Genomic DNA, 27,862 nt, shown 5'->3' on the forward strand with positions numbered 1-27,862 from the left:
AATCAGTCATCCATTTCATAACAAATAACCCTGACTTTTAATTTAGAATTTTGAGACCTAATCACGTTTACGATTTTGTTAAAAATAATTTGTTCATTGCGTTTAAATGTTAGTGTAATAAAAAATGTCAACTTTCGATCAGTTTCGTTTGGCAAGCGGATGTAAACAGTACCTGGAAGCTAGGCACCTATCCGAAGAGGTTAGTCGATGGCGAGCTCGCCTGTCGAAACACCATTGTCTCCCGTGTCCATTTTACCAGTGCGTAGGCCTAAATGTTGTAAGGTGGCATCGCATAGTACTACTACTTTATGCAACATAATACAGCATGAATATGAATTAAAATTGAGCTTAGTTAATTGTTAAATGTGTCTATAGCCCTGGAGTATAATAATAATACAATATTTATGTAATTGTAGGCCTATCCTGAAATTGTCTAAATAAATGAGTTTTTTAATTAATCTTAAATGAGTCAAAAGTAGGCAAAAGTTTTACAAAAGGAGGGATTTTGTTCCAAAGAGAGGATGCAACACTGTAAGTTTTGGTCCAGAAACGGTGAATAGATAGCAATGATTTGTCAGAGGAGTGAACGCAACGAGAGGAACGTATTGAGAGGAACAAGTTGGGTGATAATGCGCATTAAAAAAATAGAGAGTATACACAATTATTAGGCCTAACTATATTATGTTTGACATTTCTACATACAGCTTTCACAGCATGACCCGGAAACAGAGCCATTCAAATCAAAGTACAAGGCCCGTGAGGTTCTTGCTGAACTCAAGAAAAGTCTGAGTGAATTTTCAGAACAAGAACAACTGGATTGCTCAGAAGGTACCATCATGCATAAAAAATATGTACAAAATTGTTGCTGTGTCATATGTAGTATTCGTCCAATAAAATGAAGTGTATTAGTGCGAGACTCAAAATATCTATATCTGTTCAATGATATGTAATGCTATTAAGCCAAGGTTTAAACTCTGTTTGTCAGCTCTACACTATCAAACTAGTTTGACATAAAAAGTGTGATGTGCCCAAATGGGTAGTGATATACCCAAATATGGTAGTAATATGACATCACCATGACCATATATGGGCACATCACATTTTGTTGTCATATAAAGTTTGATAGTGTAGACAGAGCTTGGTTTGTTAGCTCATAATACCAATCATTCTCTTGTTCATGTTATTTGTTATAGATGTACTTGCATGTGAAGCCTTGTTGGAATACCAACTGGCTGTCAATTATATTGACACCACAGAGGTGTCAACCGGTGAAGAACATTTGAAGAAGGTTGAGAAAATGCTGCAAGACAAGCACCTAAGTTATCAGTTTGTTTCATTGCTTCTGAACACCCTGAATCAGGTACATAGTATGATGACCATAGAAGAGCTCTTCCCTTGTATGACTGGCAACTTTGTCTAGATATGAAAGGAGAGGAGGGTGAATACAATCAGTGCATGTGAATGAGACCTAAATTCTGATTGGTAATTTACAAGGCTGATTTATTTTGAATCAAATCAACCGATCATTCTTCTTAATCTTTATTTCTCCCTTCCAATCATTAACATGTTTGTAATGTTAATGTTGTCGAATTATATAGCACTTTCTTTTAACAATCAGCAGATTGTCCAAAAGCGCTTGAAATAAAAATTGAGATGGAAGATTATATTAAATATCCACTCTTGTTTACAAATCAGTTTCTGGGTATGTGCCAAATTATCTGCAGGATTTAATTTCAATTCAAGTCACTTCTAAAATCTTACCTTTTTCAATAATTCTTGTTGGTCTTTATATCTGTATAGCACTTTATAAAAGTTGGTTATTATTATATTGCTTGCTTAGGAGATAAGTATTTTTTTAATTTCTAAGTTTAAAAGAACAATTTATCCAAAACTTTGCTTTGTTGTTCGATGGATTTGTTTTTCACGCTGCTTTCTCTAGCCAGCTACGTCCAATGAGGACTACTCATTCAGAAGCTAAAGCAAGCAGCAGTATAGTATCTAAGGCCGACAGTTTTGCGACTTTGTAAACTCGACTATAATTTATAGATCCCAGCTGCTGGACCCAAAAAATTAAACATTAAAGTTCAAAATTGACCATTTTTAAATGGGCATGTGAGTCATAATTAAAGAACTATCTGTGATTTGTATGTATTTTTGCGATTAAAGGACATCTTTTTAATAATTAATCATAAATATATAAATCTTTTATTTCTTTCTAATATATGTTGAATAACAAAATAAAAAACAATATTCTCCCTTGAGTCTGCCTATGTATAGTAAATCTTACATTAATAAATGTCAACAATTAAAATAATTGGTTTTTTTTTTTAGAATTGGGATCGATTAAAAACATTCATTGGTTGAGAAGGCCATCAGTTCATCTCTCCCTTTTGTTCCCACATTTATGTTTCCTGATGATGACATTTACTAACATTACAATAACACAACAGCTTGTTTGTATTGTCTATTATTACCACTATTACATAAAATATAATGATTATGATAAATTTTTTTTCTCAATGCATAGATGGCAATACTTTGGAACACAAGAAATGACAATGTAAAAGCTTTGCAAATTTTACTGGTAAATTCATATTTATAAAGTAACATAATTTGGTTCTGAATAGTTGGTAGATATGTGAATGTACACCTTTCAGAAAATAAAGTGGGTAGGCCAATTTAATGATAAATTGAGGAATTCCTGTAGCCACTTCAGTTATTGTAGTATGCACACAATTTTAATAAATTGTTATTATTTTTGTTTTCTTGCAGAATGCACAGGATTTGTATAATAAATATAAAAATGAAGTTGATGAAGCACCTATTTACATACATGAGTGAGTTCACTAAATTATTGGTATGGTATAATTGTATATCACAGTGTTTCCCCAAAAAACATTTTTATTTTATATTACCGTGTATCATAGAACAATTGATATAATTCATAATGGTCCTTCGTTGTAAGACCATCTACAGTTACTCTTATTTCCTGAAATTCTGTATTTCATCTCAACAAAATATTTGTTTTTTACAATTATAGACTGTTGGATAGTGAGGAGAAAAGCGATCACGAAAGATGGCAGGAGTTTGAAAAAGTATACACTCACACATTGTATTACCTAGCTCAGGTATATGGTGCTCAGAACGAAAATCACAAGGTAAATTACTGTGAAAAAAATACATCTATTAAGGGACCTCATGCATTAAGTGTCAAACTCTTTAAAATATCACATGTATTACGGGTCAGATTTATTGAGTTTAACTAAATGTACATTCACACATTGTATTACCTAGCTCAGGTATATGGTGCTCAGAACGAAAATCACAAGGTAAATTACTGTGAAAAAAATATCTCTATTAAGGGACCTCATGCATTAAGTGTCAAACTCTTTAAAATATCACATGTATTAACTGGCCAGATTTATTAGTTGACCATATGTATTTAGTTTATTCCATTGCATAACATTGATCTTTGTATTACCTTTTAGTCTGCAAGTTACTGCCAAACAACACTACAGAGGCAGCTAAAGTATGATCAGTACGAGCCTCTAGAATGGGCTTTGAACTGCGCCACCCTTTCACAATATTACATCTGCCAATCAAAATATACGCAAGCTAGGCATTGTCTGGGTAAGTTATATATGTTGTAACCACCGAAAAATACATATGTTGAGTTTGTTTTTTTTTTCAACCTTCTTTTTCAACTTTCCATGGTAGAATTTCCCACTTGGCCACCTTCCCCACCTCGAATCCAAAACGATACAATAGCCCCATTATCAGCTCTTACTAGAAATTTTAAAGCTAGGCAAGTTAAACTTTTACTAAGATCCTTATGAATATGTGTTTATATTTTTCTACATGACTTATTTTCTCTTTTTTAGCAAGTGCTAGCTTTATATTTTCTTTAAATAAAGACAAAGGGGAGAAAAAGACTGATGAAGATGAAGAGCAGAGAAGATTGGAAGACATTGCCAATCGTGAGGCTGACTTGTACAGATGCTGGACCAAGTATTGCATCTCATTACTTCAAGATTCCAGGTGTGTCCCACTCTTCATGTTTTTGTACACACTGTTGTTAGATGACTTGTTTAATGATTATGGTAGAGCGTGAATGAAATAAAGCATCACTTCACACTATTATTTTCCAGAGAAAAACTACTCGTTGAGAATGCTGATGAAACCAGAAAAAAAAAACAAGAAAATGGCGATGATGATGTTGAAAATAAAAAACTACATGAAAGGTTTGAAAGCTTAGAACTGACGTCTTTAGAAAGTGAAGTTACTGATCAATATGTTACAGTATTTGAAGAGGTAAGGTATAATGTAAAAATATCACAGACAAGTCTCGAACCCATGCTTCTCACATGCTAATCCAGTACCTCTACCATTACGCCATAACATTAATTGACTATATGTAATTATATTTGTTTTTGTTTGATTTTGTTTTTAGGCTAGATGTGTGTTTTTAGCAGCACAGAAGTGGATAGGAGAATCAAAAAGATTTTACGAATTTGATGGATTTGTTTCAGAAAATATAGAAATTGTCAAGGTAAACAACAATACTGTAATAATTATAGTCATAATTAAAATAAATTACTGAAAATATTTCAATACTTTTTGCACTGTAATAATATTTTTAGTAAAGCTTGTTTTATAACAGTATGTAAATCATTTTTTGTAAAAAAAACTTGAGAACAGTGGCCGGTGGGAAGAGATTTGAACAGTTATTTCTAAATGTGATTGGGCAGATTTTGTCTTAATCTAACATTATTGTTTCTGTTTAGGATCACAGTACGTTATTTAAATTATTAGCTTTCTTTGAACTTGATCCAGAACGAAAGTGTAAGATGTACAAACGCAGAGTAGACATGTTGCAAAATGTTATCAAGCAACTCAATCCACAACATTTCCTGCTATTGTGTAGGCAACTGATATTTGAAAGTGCTGAAATTTATAGGTAAGCATCTTAAGCTCTGTCAACACTATCAAACTTCAAAAAATGTATATATGGACATGATGATGTCATATCACTACCATATTTGGGCATATCACTACCATATTTGAGTACATCAAACTAGTTTGACAGTGTAGAGAGACCTTTAGAAGAGAAGGTTGGTTTAACCAAAGGGTTTACATATAGATTTGCTAGAGGGCGGACTCCTGTCTAGCATTTTTCAACACGCTTAGTTGTGTAACGTACGTTAGAATGTAAAGAATACCTCTCACAGTGATACCCTCAACACATGCGTAATAGTAAGCAACTTCATAAGGGCGTATCAACTGATTGATTGCAGCCGCCATCTTGTTGGTTCCCTCTCCATGAAGAATCATTTTTCTAACTGCGGTAACATTTAATTGGATTTCAGTCTATAGCCAATCTATATTACTATTATATGGGTTTTTAACACTAATCCTTCTAATTTTATTTGTTTTAATAGTGAGATGGTTGATTTCAAAATCAGTATAGCAGAAGAGGCACCTCCTGCTAGTCAGCATGCCGTTAAAAAGATCAATATGCTGTATGTATTTATTTTTTTGTATGTTTGAAGGTTTGCATGGCAATAAAAAATAAAGTAAAGTTGAAAATGTAATTATCATTCTAACATATGTATTGTTTCATAATAACCAAAATGTTGAGACATTCTCAACTTTAATATAATGGTGTACATCGCAACAAACCTGATTTTACTACTTTTTATTCTAGGCTTTGAGTGAATAGTTTTAAACTTTGTTTTTCAGTATTATGAATTCAATTGGCCAATACCAAGCATTTATAAGTAAGTTGTATATTTAATGTAATTAAATATAAAAGATTTATAATGGCTTGTTTGAAAAATTGTGAATATGAAATATTTTGGGTATATACTCTGTAATTACTCTGTAATCCTTTTTAGATTCTTTGCGTAAACCTGATGAAACAATGCCCGATACTCTAGAAGAAGATGTGGTTAGACCAGCAATGGTTGCATTCTTCTGTATGGGAAGGTTGTGAGTAGGCTTATGAAGTTTTACAATCATACAGTTTTATAAGCCCTACTAAATATCATAGTAAAGTAAGGTTTGTAGTGCATGCATGTGTATCCAGAAGGAAATACTGTACAGCTGAGAACGTCTCAATGTTTCAGTTGTTAGACTACTGTACAACCATGTTCGGAGTAATTGGCATGATGTACCTAAACCTTATTTTATCATATAATTTTCTGTTATAATATATTGATTTTGTAATCAGTACTCTTTCACATTGCCTAGCAAAAATGTACACATATACTCGAGCGTCAACACCAACGTTTTGTATGCTTTGTGTGCCTTGGTGTGTGTGAACAAGAGTTTTGCTAGCCGATGTGAAAGGGTTATAAGTACCACATAATATAAAGTTCCTTACTGCATCAAAGTTGTACCCTTATGAATAATGTAATGTATTTGTAAATGTCATTTTTTAAAGGTATTCTAAACTCATAGGTGATCCTAGGAATAAAGTAGAGAATCTTAGACACAGGTAAGGAAAGTTCCTTTTCATTCTGAAATAGGTTCTGACATTCTATGCACATGTTATGCACATAATAGTATATACTAAATGGGTTTGCTCGTTGTAAAAAGAAAAGGTGTGACACCGATGTCAGAACCTGTCATAAAGTTTGACAAAAAAGTGTAAGTGATTTGACATCATCGTATCCATATATGGGCACACAACATAAAGTTTGATAGTGCAGACAGAGCTGAGCAAAAATATTAAAAAAAAGGTAATTACTGCCTTTGGATGCAACGCATGCCAGATTGAATATAGGTATTTTATTTGCTTTGTTTTAGTGTTATGCAATACAAAGAAGTTGTTGACTATTGCAAGAGACACCCTGATGTAAAGAGACTAGTCGAGGTAGGCAAAATAATGGCTTGTTTGCAAGGGAAGAAGTAACCACCGAGCTTGGTTCCCACTAGGACGCAACGCAAGCCAGTTGACCAATGACAATATATATCGCATGTGATTTGTCAAATTACTTGCGTTGCACTTACGTCCTTGCATTGCGTCCTAGTAGGAACCAAGCTTTAACATTGGGTCCAGGTTGGGAACTCACTCTGAAATTGGTGCTGTTCGTCATTGTCATGTTTATCAATTCTTTCATTGTTTTTGCAGGCAGAGCTAGATATATGCGAAGAGATGGTACAGCTTCTTCCAGCACGCATTGATCAACTTACTTCAGGATTTAATTGAAACTGTTCAGTGTAAATGACGGAATCGAGTACTGTAGTAATTTAAACATGTACGGTAGTATGCGTCGTCTGATGCCAAAACTATGAATAAATATTGCTATTTATAAGCCATATTTGTTCAAATAATTGCAAATTATGTTTTCTGAGACATTCTTTCCAAATCACTGAACCCAGATTTTTTGGTTCACTGAACAATGTGTTGCTTTTTCTAAGATTGGTTAAGGCACCTGCTGTCCTGAATTAGTGTCAACTATTTGCTGTGTAATATGTAAATCAAGTCAAATGCACAATGAGCCAATCAGTGGTCTGGGCAATATAGGTATGCCAAATTGCAGGCTTGGAATAGAAAAATGTAGTTTGTGTAAAGTGTCATTTCAATCCATGGTATAGTTTCAAAGCCTTCATAATAACCATTTATTTTAAAGTGATGTAAGACTAATTGCTAGCATTTGTGTATGTATGTTGAAAACAATTAGCAAATAATAAAACAAAAGATGACACAGGAGAAAATGTTCATCAGATCTATTGGAATACTATAGCCTCACATTGATCTGTACAACGAATGAGAAATACATGTATTCCATTTAAATTACACAAGGTATGTACAGAGTTAACAACACATGGCGAACAACAAACATTATAGTGCTACCCTCTTACAGACATTCCCTACACCAATCGTGCATCCACAACTAACGATCGGTTTACGCTCAGCCTAGCACGCAACATACCAGCGCACGTTGCGAATAACGTGGCAATAGGATGGTACGTACCACCGGCTGATGCGCCTTGTTACTGAGCATCGGCGTATGTCACTAAATTAAGTGCACATCGCTTATTAGGAGTAGTCCCAATGTCCGCAATCACCACCCCTCCCCGTTGTTTATTCATTCACCAAATTGAAATAAAATGCCAATAATATGAAACTGGGTAGAGACAGGATACAAAACAACTATATGCATTTACTATTGCCATCATACTATCATTGTTAAAATGTAAATAAAATAATGACATGTGGGAAATTGACATAACAATCGCTACATGGTTTAAAATGCTTAAAACTAAGAAGCCTCGTAAACCTCACAACACCATACAATTAATACATATAATAATGTTTTAAAATAACGATATCGACAAATTGGTCAAAAAACACTTCCGGAATTTACAAATACAGCAATGTGAAATAAACCCCAATAAATTAGAAATGAAAACAATTTGATACAACTAATGAAAGAGGAGCACCCACAAACCATTTATGCAAGTGCAAGGCATTGGTAGCATGTAATGCTGTACTATAGATCTTAGTAATCACTTCTTTCACTTACATATTGGCCCGGTAAGTAGCACCTTAATTGTGTACACATCAAATTAAAATTTTACAAAAGGAAAATTATGAGCTCATAATAGCATGTTATATTATTTCAACAGTTTGGTTTTTCTAAACTTATCAGTAATTTCAATCAAGTCGATTTATACATGTTTTTGGCTTACACAAAATATAGTGGTGTATTGCATGAGACTTGATTGGTATATAGCCAAGCTCCCAAAGTGATGCACTCTACTAAACCATTAGTAAAATATCATAGCCGAATGAAAAACGAGACTAGGTATGCATTTGTTGAAATGGGTCAGTCTCTAGGCCTAATGCGTATGAATATATTGCATCAGCATGTGCGCGAAACCCATAAGTTGATGGGTATTGTCTATTTACGGTGTTGGGTAATAAAGATGATTGGTAGGATGATTGGCAATCTGATTTTCCAAAAATTGTGTACGGTCATTATTGAACTTCTAATGGTATTGATTGAAAAACCGACAAATCACCATAAATTTGTTAACCATGATTACCAAATAATCAATTTAAGGTTATGTACCAAAATACTTGTGGCATAGCAACACATATTTGGAACACACCAAAAGTGGAAATACCAAGTGAGCAGTATGTACAAAAAAGGTGATACTGTATGCACCATTAGAAATGTATCAAACCATGGTATTTACAGCACCACCATATATATTGTGGTGTACTTTAACTGAAATATCTACTACACCATATACAAGTTACTTTTGCCAAACATCATATACTATGTGGTACATATCTCAATGTAAAGGTGTACACACTACCATTGTAGTACCCTATCAACAGCGAGATATGGATACTTTGAAAGTCAGCCAATATGCTTATTTCCAATTCATCAAATGAGTTCGCGGTTTTATGTGGATATCCCAACAAGAAGAAAAAAATGCACTTTAGCAATTGTTCACATTAAGCTCAGTTTTCTTAAAACAACAAGGTGTACAAGAGTGGTACCAATCATGCCTACATACAATACACAACAGAGGTATGGCGTGTACATGAAACAGCCAATTTATGAATATCATTGCACTATGCATATTCTCAACAACCAGCTGCTAAACAGCACATTAAAATAAAATAATTGTGTTCTATTAAAAAAAAACACCCTATAATGTAGCCATCAAACAAATCAATAACTATCTAAATTGTAGTTATCCTACATGTTTGCCGATATGTCCACTCTCTCTAACGCAGTCTTGACGTTCACTGTCCAATACAATACAGCTTACAAACTGTAGTAAACATATACATTGGTATAATAACATGACATGAAAAAAGAACAAGTGTTTTTTGAATAGTCAATCAGTGCACAAAATATGTAAGTGAGATACTGTCATCTAAATTACCAGGTGGGTGTATCGTTTAAACACCAGATTTGATTCAAGGTGGATCAATTAAAAAAAACAGCACAATCTAATATTCAATCACGTATTGCTCATAATGTGGACATCATCTTGTCCGACCAGTCAAGTCATTCTAATTTATACCGATTGCTCCTTCCGTATTACAGTTAAAATTCTGGTTTGTTTAAAAAACCAGTAAAAATCATTAAAGAATGTAAAATGTTCACAGTCAATTAGATGCAACAATACAGCACCTTTAAAATATCACATTAATAAGCTAAATAATTCAAATTTCATATATTATGAATAAAATTGCAAATTAATTATAACAAAATAGAAAAAAAATCAATACAAGTCTACATTTTAAAGTGGACTGCTATTAAACCTGTCATGTCAATAAGATAAACAGGTGACAGATACCACTAGACATCTGCCTAAAGTTTATCTCTACATTGTTAGTACAATACAACTTCTAAATTTTATATTTTCCACAACAAAAGAATTGTTTAATTTATTAATGTTGCCTCTGTTGCTTTTACAATCTACTGAATACAGTTTCTATAGTTAGGTGCGATTTATTAAATATTAACAGTAGAAGCAACAGAACCCCCATCATCCTAATATGAATATACAGACATGTATACATATACATACATACCATCTGCACCCACTAATTCACTCGCACTTGGACACACACGCTAACATATCCCCTTGCACACTCGCTCAGATTTCATGGGTATTGCCATAAATTGATTATACATTTGCTGGGTCTTTACTTTCCCATTAAAATTGTTTTTTTTAAATACCAGACAGCATGCAATAGAATGAATACAAGAAAATAATTGCAATCTACTATCAGAGAAACAGATAAAAAGTATCCAGACTTGGACTTGTAGTGTACAGGAGCATAATGGCCACAATGTGTGTCAAATTTAGTAGTGTATTTATTGAGTTAAGGCCTTGGCAATACCAGACAATTACCTAACAATTACAAGTATTTATCTACTAAGAAGTCGTATTCAATAAAACTTGTTCCAATGTGCAATATTGAAATGATAATACAAGATACAATGATGGGTTTCATTTTTGCATCATTCAAAATGGAACACACCATATAAAAATATGCATTATTATTCCAACAACCTTTGAATTGTGTGCCTAAGTGCTGGGTGTATGTATATGCATACATATACATCTATAATTTATATATAACTATGTCACCCCATACTGTATAATTATTATTTATTATTATTAAAATTTCATATAAGTAAAATTACAAATAAAAGAAGTCGTCGATGGCATGTTTCATCCAAATTAAATTTGGTCCAATGCGTTCATCAAGTAAATGTCATATTTTGTCTAAAACATCTTAATACAGACGGGTTGGTTAATCAGCGAGTTGTACGTCACAACAATCACTGTCCATCTCAAATTAACACGCCTTTAAAATAGTCGCATCTCAATGAGTATGTCTTCTTAAAAAGTCAACCTAGTATTAGCCAGTCATAAACCAACTAGAATAGTCTAAGTGTTCACAATAGTCAGGTACGTTCACGTCCACGAAATACAGACCACAAAACTTACAATATAAATTAACCAGACACAAGTCTATATCGCTTGCACTAGTGATTACAATTTCTACATAGGATTCTAAACATATCTTTTTTTTTTCAATATAAAATCAGTATAGATATTGGTATTTAAGAGTTTGTAAGACACTAGCATTCACCACCCTTTAATTCATTTATTAACTCAATAATATAACAACAAATGCTACTAGAATTGCCCAAATTAATCTTTTAACATTATTTTACTTGTTTTGTTAATAAAATACACACACAAAATGAAAAAGAAACGGAATATACCCAGTCAAAATGATGTAATATCCATGGGTTAATGTATTACACACACCGGTATTCACATAACTGGTGAATATTTGTGGTCTCTCTACAACAAGAGGTGAAAATGAGATTGTATGTATCACAGGCTGTATTAAAATATCCAATGTAGTTAACTACATAGCTTAAACCCACAACAAAATCAACTTTTCAGTCACAATCCGTATGATTAAATTACACTAAATGGTTTTAAATTTTGAAGACATACGGTATAAGGGCATATGCCTCGTAATCGTTGTCATTTCGGCAGCAGGTTGTGCTCTGATGGTTAACAACACTGGAATTAAGGTTGACTTTCGTCTCGTCATATGTATGGCAAACTAGTCACATTACATGCTTACATACTCTTCTTCAAAAACTTACAAAATTGCTTGTGTACATGAAACAGTCAAATTCCACGCTGCTTATGTTTTTAACGTTTCCACTTCCTTTTTCAGTCACCACCGATTTGGGAAAAACATGCAGGAATTTTGATGTTGGCCTTAGCCAGCAAGGTTAAACCGCAACTGATGGTGTAACGGTATCAATAAAGACTGCATTCATAATCATAATCATAATCATAATCAATCTTTATTGTCCAACATTGGCTGAAGATCCCTATGATACGTCATATCTGGAACCCAGAAATCATGTACACAAAAAAAACGTACGTCTACTAACAGCACTTGATTTGTCAGGAGAGACAGAGCGGTCAAAACCGATGTCCTGCTGATGTGTGTACAAGGCTTGTATCCATGTAAACAGGCTACACCAAATTATATTCCTTCAGATTCAGTTGTAAGATGGTGTCCTTGACTGCCGCAAACACAAACCTAATATTTTCTGTGTCTGTTGCACAAGTGAAATGTGAATAGATGATCTTGTCACTGTCTGGATTCAACTCTACAAACATCTTGAGTATGAATTCTCGTGCAGCACTCGCATCTTGCTGAGGACCTGCAAGATATAGTTAAATTAATAGTTAATAGAACTCTCCAATATGTTGAAATAAAGTCTGCGGTCTACGTTTAGATCAATATACAGTGCTTTGATCATCATCACTTTTTTTACCCTTGTAATTTATTTATTCGTTTTGTAAACCATTCTCATTATAAGGGACTTTACGAAATGGGAAGCCACAGGACGGTGCTCATGAATAATTTATGCACGAGCTTTAACAAAGTGGGCGGAGCTTAGCGTGAAAGCCTTAACTCTTTGAGACGATAAAGTTGCCATTTTCCCGTTTACAGACTAGAAATGATGTACATATAACCTTAAATATACAGTTCAAATTACACTTAAACATGGAATTTTCAAAACTCTATATAATATTTGAACTTATAATTTAATGGTTTAACGAAATAACATTTTTATTAGGTTAAATTGACTGTGTTAAAAGTAATACATTTTGCGCAGCGTTTGAATGCGAGGCCCCTAGCTAGGAAGGCCTATGCTGTATCACCACAACCAAGAGATTCATAAGAGCCCTACGCCGCAAAACAAGGAAGGAAAGAGATACTGCCGGTCGTCGTCGTCTTCGTGCAAGGGTGCACACTAATAAACTGGCTATGTCGACTGTATATGATTTTACGATCTAGCGAACAAAGGATGTCTGCCGTCTTTCCCTAACCGTCTTGTTTCGTAAAGTTTCTATTGAGAACATCAGGCCGTTATTGACTGGTTCAGTCAAATACCAAACCAATGATTTTGGAAAGATGTTAATGAGCATCATTAGAAGCTATGTAACCATGTTCAGTCTTATATTATACATAATGTGTAAGCAACGTTATTAAATTCAATTTTTAATTGGGATTAGTGAGTCAATTTTTGTTCAAGTATATAAACGGGCAGAGCTTATACAATACATGCACATTGGGAAAATTTACAATTAAGGTTTATGTCATTAATCTCCAGAAGATGGTTGTAGCATAACACTTTAGAGACACTGTCAACTTCTCCTTTTTATCTCTCGCAAACCTTAATATAATTTATTCGCCATGCAAACCTTTAAACCTTCCTACCATCTATTTCAACATTTCTTACCATCAAATTCTGGAAAATAATCTACCAAATGAGAGTACATTATTTTCTCCTCTAAAAGATCTTTCTTGTTCAAGAACAGTATGACTGAGGAATTCTGAAACCAGGGATAGGTAATGATTGTCCTGAATAACGCCTTACTTTCTTCCATTCGATTCTGAAATTAATGAAAACAAATATTACTACTAAAGGTTCAAGTTTATAGTTGATCATGGTATATTGGTACAGTTGTCCTAACATGGGGTACAGTAATCCTAACTTGAATGTTTGTTTATATGCAATTTAGCCACACTTACCATATAGTTTAAACTAAAGGCCAATTAACACAGATGAGCGGTAATGGTAAGCAGATAACCACGTAGCTTGTCCCACATACAATCCTACGCTCACGCTAAGGTCAAATTTGCTTTTTTGGCAAAACTGGTCGAAAGTTGTGGATTTTTTCTGACAAATTGGAATTCCTTTAACAAATTTTTTGAAATGATGAAAATGGCCACAAATTGTTGCGTAAATATATATTAAATGTGTAGGTTTGAGCAGGTTTCTACTAAACTGCCCATCCGTCTTGTATTTTGTGTCAATCAGATTCTATATTTTGTTTTTCCCTTACCGTTTGTGTAAATTGGCCTTAAAGTGGTCTCATAATAGAGGTATATATACTGTTTCCATTTTATCATCCTGGAAGACCACTGTCAATTTATTGTTTTCATATCCTAATAATTCTTACTGTCCAACTCATTAGCATATTAACTCAAGAGCAGGTGCACTTTGAAGCAATATTCAATATTATGTTAATGATATTCGACACAACAAACAAAAACCTTGCTTAATTTTATGTTGCATCATCTAAGTCACAAAACTTTCATTTTCCCCCTAAATTGGAATGACTCAATTATTTGGTTTGTACAGTAAATTGTGAAATACAGCCATACAACTGGTCTATAGGAAACATATAGTAGATAAATAAAAGTTTTAACTATCTAGGCTTGAGATTGTCCATACACTTTAAATCTACATTTGTAAATATTGTAAAATTCTTCTTTTTTGTGTGTATTTAGCAGAAGGTGTTCATCTTGGCATCAGTGGATAGATATTAGAAATTAAACTTAAACCTGTTTTCTTTACACATAAAAAAATAGTGCCTGCACAATCCAAGTGTATTTGTTTTAAGTCTAACAGTAAAATACAAACCTCATTGTCTGATTCGACCAGTACTTGGTCATATTCACTTAAGGCCACGAGAAACATGATAGACGTCACATTCTCAAAACAATGTATCCATTTACGACGTTCTGACCTCTGACCTCCGACATCTACCATTCTGTAAGTAAAGAATTTTTTGTAAACAATCAAACTTTGCATTGTAGATCTTCGGACAGAAAGTACCCTAGGTTTCGGGTTACCTGCGAGAGCCTTATGCCCCCCCAAAAAAAGGGCTAAATTGATTTAGTGATAATTTGTTGAGAACCCACGTACTATTAATTACAGCCTGCATCATTCTCATTTAAAAACTAAATATTCATTAAAACAAATATTGTTTTCATACTATTGAATGAAAGCAACTATTTAGACAACAAAATATAACAATACCTGAATATGATAGAGTCCAAGTCAAATGGGTACTCAATGATACCTGTGGTGGGGACTCTTACTCTCAACACATCTTGTTCTGTGGGCACATAGTCAGGCTGGGAAATTCTTTTTAAATCACTAAGATAGCTGAAACAAAACAGAAAATAATGTTAGATAGTGTTACCGTTTACAATAAATAATGTTCAGTATTTATCTCTTACTTACAGATATGGATATAAAGCCTAGATTCATACCAACGTAGGAAGCTGAAAATGTTTTATTATATCCATTTCACATAACACATAATGAATATTGTGAATACTATTAAAGACACATTTACTAAAAATCATAATTACAATGGTCCATGTTATTTATACCGTCCTATCAAATTGGATGATTGCGATTGCTATATAACTTCAAATGTAGAAGAATAAATTAATGTAGAAATAGAAATAGTTTTGATAAATTCCGCACAACTGAATGTGTTTATGTTTTATACGCCATTGTATCATGTGATACTATCTGTATGGGAAAGAAAGGACCTTTTCACTAAAACGATACCAGAGTTCACATTAAGCAAAATGGTCTGATGGTATAAATAAACAAGCGAGTTTTAAATTTAAGTACTACTGTAATATTCAATGTTCAATGTTTAATTTTAATAACAAATTAATTCCAAATAACTTGGATTTAGTTTACTTTATGCAGTACAGTACTGTACTACATTTCATTATTAGCTTTGCACACCTTAGCGTCACTGCATACGTAGATGCTCTTTATTTTATAAAATTTAAAAATAGACAATGTGTTCCCCAAGATATAAAAAAAAAAACTATTTTGAAAAATATTAATAACTATGGTCAGCCATACAGAAGACAAGGTACATGTACATGTTATAGCAGCTGCATTTGAGCAAAGATGAATTCAAACGCGTTCGCGCATTCGTTGCATCTGAAATAGAAGGCAGAAAAAATTAAAAATATCACAAGCGATTTCCCTTGCGTCATAAGAATACGTCAACTGAAGTAGAAATAGAGAGAAGGAAAGTAGCCTACAATGCCAGAAACCAGAGCAATAAGGATTGTTTCAAAAGCAATTGTCTTCTTACAACTATCAATTTTAACAACAAAGCAAATCAATACATTTTGCTTACCTAAATTAAAATGATGATTAATCATGCCTTTCATTTCTACCTACCTTATTATTTTTTAGAACAAAAAATTAATAAATTGTTGGGTATAACTTAAATTTGCTTATATTTTAATTCCTGGAAAATTATTAACTAGTATTAATTAATAAATAATATCATATTAATAATTTTTGCAAACAATATTTAAAATAGTACCTTAATTCAATATTTAGTGTATATTTTTGTATTGAAGTAATTAATAATGTTTATTTTTGTATTATTAATTGAATTTTAAAATGTAAACAGTAATAAATGTAGATTACATTTGCATTAGGTAGAATATTACATTGCACAATAGAGCATGATGTTGGGTGTGGCTGTATAATGATTACTAACTGCTTTTACTGTAGCTCATATCCATGAAGGTGCTAACTGACATGCGATAATAAGCCTTTTTATGCAACACCTGTAAATGCAATGTTATCGTATAAATTTGAATAATTTTTTAAAACTGACCAATGATGTTTGGTGTATAGATGAGCAGTTTTTTCATGGTATTTACCCATGCTTATAAAAATGGTTTTAAAACACCTGTAAATGCAAGCTTAACTGGAAACTGAGGAAATTCAGATTAGGCCCTCCACAGACCCACGGCAGCCAGCAGTGCAGAGCCTACCAGATCAACACACCGGGAGACCATCCCCTACTCTTTTCGAATACTGTACCAATATGATGTGTTTTTCTTTTTAAAATACAATTAAAAATATAGATTTTGTAATATTTTTACTCTATTTTGAGAATGGCATTGAATTTAGTTCTTACATTTGATTCAGTATGTAGCATTAACACTCGGACTTAATGACGGAAAATAAAGGGGTGCATGACTGAGCAAGGGGATCATAGTTGTCGGATTGGTTAATTTCGGGCAGTTGTATATTAAATGCAAATGTTACATGGATTTGACAGACTTTAAACTTTGATTCTATAACGTTCATCATCTACAGCACACTCTACCAATGTATTTTTTGAGAAGCAGATAATTGTTTATTATATAGTCAACAGTTGACTGTAATAATAACATTCCGATTTGATCTCTATCAAACAGCTCGATACCACAAACACTCAACTACAGTAAACATAGTAGAATAAAGGGGGAATTTATAGTTTTTTGTAATGTATTTTATGAGGATCAAACAAAATAAAACCATTTATTAGAATATAAAAAATTCAATAGAAGTAGCATCACTATTTGTAATATCAGGTAATTTGTACAAAACATCCATTGTCTTCTTTGATACTAGACAATTGTAATGCCATACCAGCTGAGAGACAACCAGTATTTCCTCAATTAATTTTAGCTATTGTATTATCTTCTTTGTCATTCTAATTAGTACTTTCCATGTTATTATTCAATGAGGACATGAATTTGAAATAAATACAATATAAAGTAACATTCTCACAAACTCTCTCTCTCTTATAATATAGATACAGTAGGAACCAATGGTTATAATGAAATTTTATTTGTTAACACTGTATGGGTATCAATATCGGTCAGAAATAACCCACAAATAATATGTTAGTTTAAATGTACCTCTTTAATTGTATTCTACCCAATTCTTCCAAATGAAGTAGATATATTAACTGCTGTTTTTTTAAAGTTAAATGTTTAAATTGAGAGTTTTTAAATGTTAATTTAATAATCCTGACCTCAAAGACCCAATAACTGAAGCATGACTTGCATTTAACTACTGTAGTTCAGAAATGGTTTGCCTTTTCTACAGCCCTCTTCTTAACTAACAGACAATGAGCCTTATTCATACCAGACTCAATTCCGACATAGCCATTCACGTTAAACATCCACATGGGTTCGATGAAACAATAGCAATTCCTGTACGATACTGTTTACTTTACATCTAACAACATTGCAATAATTGTCACACTCTTGCACACCAGATGGAAAAATATAACTACGACTGTTTACACAGAATGCTGGTCTTGCGCTGCGGTAGGTATTGTCATTTTGCCAGCAAGACCTTTTCAGATAGGAAACCATACAGGCATGGTATATTACCGGAATTGGGACATACTGTAGCTTATCCAAAACTAACAGTGTATAGCTAATCCATTCTAAACCCTTATTATTCTTGCATGTTATAATGAACATTTGATGAAAATAATTGGAACTTTAATTACCACCATGCATGTAAAAATAGTGTATTTGCGCAAATATATTTAAATTACGTATTTACTAATCAAGAGGTAGTGATGAAAATACGAGCAATCTTAAATTTTGAGCAAATTTTCCAGCGAGCTAGGAATTTGGAATCATGCCCGTACTGTTGTCATTAACTATGACAATCATCACTACTACTAGCTTAGAAGACAAACCAATTTTATATACATGGTAATACTTACTATTTAGCGGAATCTGATAGCTGATATTCTCTTCGTCTGTCATAGCATTCTTGAATTCCTGAATCATTCCATATACTAGATATGTATTCAATATAAGGGGATTCAAAGGTCCGTACCGTTTCTGGATCTTTTTGCCTAACAAAATTTGATTTCTCCTAAAAGGAAACAAAGAAAAGATGTTGCAAATTTTAACACAAAGCCCAAATTGTGGGTCACATGTTGCTTTAAATGATCATGTGATAATATTTTCATTTTTTTTTGTATGAAAAAAAAAGGCCACAGCGAAAATCCAATAGCTCTGCCAATTTTTTGCTTGACTGATTGGCAATGGCATATAAACAATAACATTCAAAATGGCATTCAGTTGAAAGTAAGGCATTCAGTTGAAAGTAACATTTTTGAAGAGCAATATGTGTACTAAAAAGACCAAAATAACACTTAAAATAGTTTAAATTAATCGTAAATGTACGATTTTAACTAATTAATGGGAACAACTACTATATACAGGTGTAATTGTTGGAAACAATTATTAGCCTTCAATTGCATGGCAATTTTTCATATTGCTAATCTAATAATTGGATGGTGGAGATATATTTAACTTGGCTTCTGACTTGTGTTACACTCAGTCAGTCTTTCAACTCATGAAAAATTCTCCACCATCCAACTCATAAACATTCATTATTTGTATACTAGTTTTTGACATCCTTTTATTTTGTTCAAAATAAGTTACTTAGTCAGCATGATACTAAAGCAAATACTGCACAGTGCAACAAAGTACAGAAATTAAATTATGAAAATTGATTTAAATGGAAAGAAAATGAAGTAGTCTTATCTGCTATTACAGTACACTTGCCTAAAAGAACAGTACAATAATATAACTTTGAAAGAAAAATAATAAAAAGTTGACATTTTAGAATTCAAAACAAAGCATTTTTAGCTTTTCTGGTATTCAATGCATGTGGAAACACCCTTTTTTACAATAGGTGATTTAACCATGAAATCACCTATTCAATTGATAAGTCAAAAAAATAGCCACAATTCAATGTCAACACGCAACGCACATTCAACAAAACAAGTGATGTAGAACAGACTTGTGCTGTACAGTAGTTTTGTAGATTAATAAGCTAGCCTACTGTACAAAAAACGGTTTGTCCCAGTCTACAGTACAATCTGCTCACTGCCCACACAAACTGTAGATTCTTAATTAAATATTAAATATGTACAGTAGTATACAGTAAATTACCTAGCCCATTTTTATTTCAATTGAGTATCTTCAATTGAAATGGATATTATTTAATTGCAATATCGATAAACATTAAATTATCAAATACTACCGCAATTACATCATTGTGATGCATTCTATTACGGTGTAAAGATATTGAAGAGAGAGGGGGAAGGTTTGATGGCTGAAGAATATCTTTGTTCTATTAATAAAAAAAAAGCATAGGACATAATGTATAAGCTCATAGTGTGATTATGGCTCAATATTAATTACAGTAGTCTTAACTAATATGTGTAGATCATGGTTACTAACTTACTGTATTGCTAAAGGTATAAGGGTCATTCCATGCCAAATCAACAAATCAGTTGGCAGGTAATCTCTTAGATTTTGCTGATTTTTTTTTCTAAGGTACCTCTATCTATATAATGAACACATGCAAAAAATTAGCCCTCAATTCCAAGCGGTTTCGGAAATATGGCCGTTTTAAATTTGGGCGTCTCGCCCCATTTTTCGTTCCAAAATCGCGGAGTTTAATATTTTGTGTTTTTGGAGGCTTATATTTCCGCAACGGACAAATATATTAAGCTGAAAATTGCTACCTATGGGTAATTCCCACTCAATAAATAGAATCTGGTGAAAAAAAAATTTGATCTCTACTACTTTGGAAGATACAGCAGTCCGAAAACCCATTTTCGTTAAGCAAAATTAGCTTTTTTCAATTTTCGGCAGCCCTGTATACCCACAATAGCATTCATAGAGTGTTAAAACTTTTTAATTCTGTTATATAAGTACATACATTTACTCTAAAACAATAATATAGTATTTTAAAGCTGAAATAACAAAATAACTAGTACCCAAAGTAGGGTCCGGGGGAAAAAAACATGAAAATATCCCATTTTCTCGTTGACCTTTGACCCCGTAGATGAATCTTGACAAACTTCAAAATTGCGTTAATTATTAAATACATATCAGATCTATATCTGATTCAAATTTGAAATTTGCAACTCCACTGCTTCATGGTTATCTAAATTTTATAAACAGTGCTACTTTTTCATTTTTATATACTTTTTTTATACTATAGCCGTTTTTCGTACTTTTTGAGTTCTCTAAACTGATAATTAGAACTATTAACATTTTAAAATTAATCAATTTTAGCTAACTTTTTGTGCTGATTCCAAAAATGTGAACAGATTTACCATATCTTGTTTTATTCCTATTGATACTGTAGCCTAAAAATGATCGAAAATGAAATGGTATTACTTTGTATTTCAACCATGCACATGCCAATTTTGATATATATGTATGTATAATAATAGTGTTCAGCTATTTAAAATTTGGTAACAGTGCTATAATACGTTTGTGGTCCGCTTCCAATAATTTGTACTGCCGACCTCCATGACCTTGTACCTCTGGAGTATTAATACAGCAGATAATATCCTAAAACGGCACATAACATTGGTTAGCTGGATTATCTGGTGGCCAGGTAAGATTGCCTGTGCGTATTGATCTTTTCATGTACTTAACATGTACATCACTGTTTTCATCTGAACGTTCATCTATAGTTCCAATGTACGTACCACTCCTTATCATACATCATACAAGCAATATATTTACCAGGTTGATAGTCATCATTCGGAATTGAAATGTTTTCTTCTTCACTACCTAAACACACAGTGTTGTAAAAGTCATCTTCAGACAATCTGCGCATTTCAAGCTTTCCTGCTGATACCGGAATAAAGCTATGATGGGAGCGAGTACCCATAATAGTTTTTGATGATAAATACCGTTCCTCTAGTTTGTAAGCTTCTGTATTTTTCTGTACATCCTTATCACTTACAAAGAAGAATTTGATGCTAGCAATATTTTTAGAGACCTAGTCAAACATTTGAAGAGCCGTGAGGATTTGGTTTCCTTCTGTTGCCTGTAAACTCCCATCATAGCTTTATTCCGGTAGATACAAGGTCATGGAGGTCGGCAGTACAAATTATTGGAAGCAGACCACAAACGTATTATAGCACTGTTACCAAATTTTAAATAGCTGAACACTATTATTATACATACATATATATCAAAATTGGCATGTGCATGGTTGAAATACAAAGTAATACCATCCAGTTTACATATGTAAGTTGTGTTTCAATGTACAAAGAAATCCTATAAATTTCATTTTCGATCATTTTTAGGCTACAGTATCAATAGGTATAAAACAAGATATGGTAAATCTGTTTACATTTTTGGAATCAGCACAAAAAGTTAGCTAAAATTGATTAATTTTAAAATGTTAATAGTTCTAATTATCAGTTTAGAGAACTCTAAAAGTACGAAAAACGGCTATAGTATAAAAAAAGTATATAAAAATGAAAAAGTAGCACTATTTATAAAATTTAGATAACCATGAAGCAGTGGAGTTGCAAATTTCAAATTTGAATCAGATATAGATCTGGTATGTATTTAATAATTAACGCAATTTTGAAGTTTGTTAAGATTCATCTACGGGGTCAAAGGTCAACGAGAAAATGGGCTATTTTCATGTTTTTTCCCCCCGGACCATACTTTGGGTACTAGTTATTTTGTTATTTCAGCTTTAAAATACTATATTATTGTTTTAAAGTAAATGTATGTACTTATATAACAGAATTAAAAAGTTTGAACACTCTATGAATGCTATTGTGGGTATACAGGGCTGCCGAAAATCGAATAAAGCTAATTTTGCTTAACGGAAATGGGTTTTTGGACTGCTGTATCTTCCAAAGTAGTAGAGATAACTTTTTTTTGACACCAGATTCTGTTTACTGAGTGGGAATTACCCATAGGTAGCAATTTTCAGCTTAATATATTTGTCCGTTGCGGAAATATAAGCCTCCAAAAACACAAAATATTAAACTCCGCGATTTTGGAACGAAAAATGGGGTGAGACGCCCAAATTTAAAACGGCCATATTTCCGAAACCACTTGGAATTGAGGGCTAATTTTTTGCATGTGTTCATTATATATATAAAATAAGCAAAATCTAAGAGGTGACCTGCCCAAATTTTGTTCAAATTTGTTGATTTGGCATGGAATGACCCATAACAAAAATAGAAAATTTAATGTTAAACATAGAATATCGAAGTCAAGTGACTAATTATTTACAACAGCTGCAAAGAATGTGTTGTATGGTACGACTGTACTAAAAGAATTACAAAGTTGATAGTAAATTAAATAGATACTAAACACATAATTTATTGTTACATACTGTAGCGATAGTCAGTATAGCCTGAAAGAAACTATGGGGTATTATATTTAAACTAAACTATACTGTATTAATAATTTAATAATTAACACTAAAAGGCGTGACTTCAAACTGTCATTATATTGGCCGGTGCTTGATGTGATGTTCTGGTTTTTTTTAAATATATCCATGGATTAACCTGAATACGAACTTCATCGCTTAAATAAATGGGTTACTAGGCCAAAGGTGGTTTGTTTTGGTGTTTACGCAACTTTATGTCCATCCACCCCTTTCTGTAAATAAATAGTTGTCGTAAAAATCTCACGATATTGACTTACCTCATTTGTATTGTCTATGTAAGGAATTCTGAGCCGTTCCATTGCCCTAATCAGGGCATGTATGGCTGTGAAAATATTCTGATATACCAAGTGAATAAAATCTTTCCTATCATCTTCATTGTATCCTTTTCCATGGATAATTCTCATCTGTTTAATGAATGTGCTTTTACCACTTTCACCAGTACCTGTAAGGAAGCATAACATCATTTAAACATACCACAATTATTGATTTACCAGATATGACCAAATACAATAATATTAATATCCTGGATTTGTAAAGCGCCTAAATAGGTTGCATGATCAAATGATGAAAGCTGTAGCAACTAAAATAAAAAAAAACTTTAAACTTGTAATTATAATATAAAGAGTCCGTCAGCCCTGCTCCAGTTCAGGTTCACATCATATTGTGCTTATATCATTAACGGATAGACGCATATCGAGTAAAAGGATTGGTGCAAGCCAGGTTAAAAGAAAATGACATTGAGACACGATTTTAAATTTTTCCGAACCGGAAAAGACACTTAAATAGATTGATAAATATTCCACGTATTAAATAATTTAATAAATCGGTAAAATTGACGTTTCGAAGCAAATATTCCATGATGAGAGGCGACATTTTTCGACATGCCTCATGTGCGGCGAAGACTAGTTCAGAAAATGGAACAGTCCACTGCGGGGGTTATCCAATCATTAATTAACGCGCTAATACATGCATACCATGCACATTGCCTGGGCGACGGTAATTTAGTAATAAGCAGAGAACTGAATCCCCCGTAAGGAAAATGGTAAACACTGATATTTGTGGTGTAGGGATTATTTTTTTCAGTTGTTGGTCTTGTTGGCCTCTTCGCACGAGGTCCACGCAAAGTCAAATAAAACGATGTGGTTTATCAAACATAAATATAAATTAGCTTCAATTCAATACTAAATTAGCCAGATTTTGATAATGAGAAATACTCAAAAATTCAATTTTGTTAAAATTGACATTTGAGGCGGATGTACATAATAATAATAACTGATTTACATATCAAAATAAAGAGTATTTAAAGCCTGATAACATGCAACAAAAATTACTCCACCACCTATTATGGACCTCGTGCGAAAATGGGTAGGTGTTTTCCAAAGTTATTTTTAGCGCGCGGATTACGGCTCGCTGGCTTTTGTACCTCATTTTTAACTCGCGTTTTCTATTAAAATATTTAATAAACATAGATAAAAAATATATAAAAATAATCCCTTAAACAAGATCTTTCCAGGCATATAATTTTTATTCTCATGGGTACATAAGAAATAGTATATTTTTAACTTTAAAGACACGTCACTTTTTGAAATTTCACGAACGTGTTAAAATCGCGGTAACGAAAATCAGCTTCATTGGGATACCTAATATAAATGTAAAAGAAGTAAAATAACAAATACATGCATTATTTATTTAATAAACATTTTTGCGAATTTTTATGGTTTTTAAAATTTGGCTAAAGGATTTTCAATTTGGCTAATGTTTTTCAAAACCTTTCGGAACGAAAATTTGACCTTAGCGCGAGCGTACAGTAGATATACATATTACGGATTCGTCTATGTGCAAAAGAAAATTGGCCCTAAACAACTCTCACATGTCAGCCTTTATTTGTAATCATCAAAATATCACTGACCGCCAGAATTTGGATCAAGAAAACATGTGGGCATCCATTGGATTGGAAAGGCTAGACTATCGCGTTTCATCTAGCATGTGACCAAAAATCTTGTACTGTGTAATAGAAATCTACGGCAATCTATGAGGAACCACAGCAGAACACTAAATTTTTCGGCTACTAGACGTTTAATAACTACAGTATAGAAGTTGACCTAGGCCTAGTTCACCGGTTGTTTGGCAAATTGTTCTTTAAATTCATCAGAAGAGATTTCTTATCTATATTTTCGACCGGGTACAGTATGTAAATTGTAACACCGTAAAAAAGAAATCTTTCAAAATAAGAATTTAAAATAAAATTAGTCTTTAAAAATATCATTTATTATTGGGTAATCCTTTATTTATTGATGAACTTATGTGCGTGCATAGCCCATTTGAAAGTTACAGGTCGTTTGAATGAAGTTTGAGAATAGCAACCCCTAGGATCAGCGATACACCCCTATGGGTTGGTCGCCCACCAGCACTTCTAAAATGCTGGTGAGAACCCTGTATCAAATTTTGGCATTCAAAATGTTGATATCTAGAAAATCATTTTGTGCAATAATATTTGTGAAATACATCATCACACAATGTAATACAATAATACTGTGTGCATGGCAGCATATCCAGTATTTATATACACATTTTTAAAGAAAGTTGTTATCAGAGATCAGTAAAAATATAATCATTTTTATAATGCTACCACCAATAAATACCATAATTTTAACAGCTTAGGACCTGTTTCTGCTGAGCAGAAATAATCGATTATTAACCGTTTATTTTTTTAATCGATTATTTTTGGGCAGCAGAAACGGCGCAAAATAAAATAACCGATTAAAAACACTCAATCCATTGCGTGTTTTAATCCATTGCGTGTTTTAATCGATTATTTCTGCAACACAAATAGCGATTATTGACCCCACTTTGACCTCTACAGTATGGCAAACTCATTCACGTCACAAAGCATGCTGTTTATTTGCGCGATATCGACGACCATCAGCAAAACAACTATCGCGATGTAGACCGAATAACAATCAAATGTTAAACATTTGATTTTTATTATTTTGTGGGGGAGAATTATACCGAGAGACTTCAGGATTCTGTGTTACAAGTACACCGTTACTTCCCACCAGTACAGGCTAACGATGTTTTACATGTCCTTTTTTAGGCCTGTTGTCTGTTTCGGTAGAAATATATAGCCTATAGGCCTAGGCCTAGCAGGCCGAAGGTAGAACCAACGAACGGCGAAACGAACTTTTCTCGCCGACGTGTCTTTATTAATATTACTTCATTATTATGTTGTATGTGGTACGGTAGTAGGCCTAGATGTTTATTTTACAAATAATATAGCTTTACGTTAGAGTAATTTATGTATTGTATGATAATTGCTGTAGTAAAGTATGCAAAACATACACTGAAGCATAACAGAACATACTCGCAGAGCTTTCGATTTGTCACGAACCGACGACTAAATTATGTTTATTCACTCTGTGTACATGCAGGGATATTGGGACGAGTTTCCTCGCTCCCAACCTACTGCAGACTCTAGGTCCCGGCGACTACTGACGACACATCGATTGACATGACCTAGGTAGGTCATTGCTAATTGAAATGAAAGCTCCCTGTTATTAGACCACATCAATTATATCATTGAGTCGGCAATTTAATAATAATTTAAGGTATAAATGGGGATTTTTTTTATAGGTTACATACAAAATTACAGTGTAGTTGAGGAATATTACAGTGAAAACCCCAATCTTACCAAATTTTAAAAATATATTTGCTGAATGAAATTTACGAAAAAGAAACTACTGTACCTAAAACCATCAAAGTAAAAAAAACTGTAACTGTAAGTAAAATTTGACTTTATAAAATACAAAATATGGACTTCGGTGATGCAATACGAAGACACTCTTCTTCTCATGACAAAGCATTGTTAAATGTTTTTCATCCTTCTTTCCTGAATTTGGTATGCGTCATGGAAGAAATTCCAATATAATTTTCACAACTTGCAACTACTGTACAGTAGGTTCACATAGGGTGATGGCAATTTTGTAGAAATATTACAAGAAAAAAAGCCATTTTCCCCACAAGATGTTAGCGAGTGAGCGTGTTAGCCCTGGTATTTTACTGTAAATGCACTTTAATCAAATAGCTACCGAACTATACAACAATGAATACTTTCTCCCAAGATGCCGGTTTGCGGATGAGTATGAAAACACGTAGTTTTATAAATCAATCAAAATATTGTTATTAAGTTGCAACTGTTAATAGAAGGTGTTTACTACTACTATAGCCTACCCAATGCAAGCAATGCTTTGTACTGTAGTCTTGGTATAAAACTGTGTGGTGGTGCGTGTCTAAGAAAATTCAGCTTATTTTTGACAGAAAGAAATTTATTGAAAGAAAGCACCAAAGAAATAAATTAGGTTAACCAGCAATTTGGTCAAATGCAACTCAGAAAATTACCAAACATCGGTCAA

General features: G+C 33.0%; 2 protein-coding genes across 3 annotated transcripts in view; one reads left to right on the forward strand and one right to left on the reverse strand.

Annotated features, from left to right (window-relative positions):
• On the forward strand, positions 1-7,719 carry LOC144843810 (KIF-binding protein-like). Of its 2 annotated transcripts, none has more exons than XM_078700765.1 (17): positions 1-199; positions 705-828; positions 1,194-1,360; positions 2,528-2,584; positions 2,773-2,837; positions 3,041-3,158; positions 3,489-3,630; positions 3,882-4,038; positions 4,149-4,311; positions 4,451-4,549; positions 4,785-4,957; positions 5,439-5,519; positions 5,740-5,777; positions 5,895-5,988; positions 6,443-6,496; positions 6,808-6,874; positions 7,133-7,719. In XM_078700765.1, the coding sequence occupies exons 1-17, from the start codon at positions 125-127 to the stop codon at positions 7,208-7,210; spliced, it is 1,752 nt and encodes a 583-aa protein (XP_078556891.1). In that variant the 5' UTR covers positions 1-124; the 3' UTR covers positions 7,211-7,719. The 2 variants fall into 2 exon arrangements, with proteins under 2 accessions (XP_078556891.1, XP_078556899.1); XM_078700773.1 differs by having other exon boundaries at positions 3,915-4,038.
• Positions 7,717-27,862, reverse strand: part of LOC144843903 (guanine nucleotide-binding protein G(q) subunit alpha-like) — a 21,605-nt gene continuing 1,459 nt past the window's right edge. The window contains exons 2-7 of the mRNA XM_078700823.1: positions 23,711-23,895; positions 18,940-19,094; positions 15,414-15,542; positions 15,015-15,144; positions 13,827-13,980; positions 7,717-12,740 (exon numbers count right to left, since the gene is read on the reverse strand). Coding sequence (XP_078556949.1) covers positions 12,550-12,740; positions 13,827-13,980; positions 15,015-15,144; positions 15,414-15,542; positions 18,940-19,094; positions 23,711-23,895 — 944 coding nt within the window. The 3' untranslated portion in view covers positions 7,717-12,549. The remainder of the gene's footprint in view (positions 12,741-13,826; positions 13,981-15,014; positions 15,145-15,413; positions 15,543-18,939; positions 19,095-23,710; positions 23,896-27,862) is intronic.

The sequence above is a fragment of the Antedon bifida genome, chromosome 1, assembly GCF_963402885.1.
Source record: "Antedon bifida chromosome 1, ecAntBifi1.1, whole genome shotgun sequence".
Taxonomy (NCBI): Eukaryota; Metazoa; Echinodermata; class Crinoidea; order Comatulida; family Antedonidae; genus Antedon; species Antedon bifida.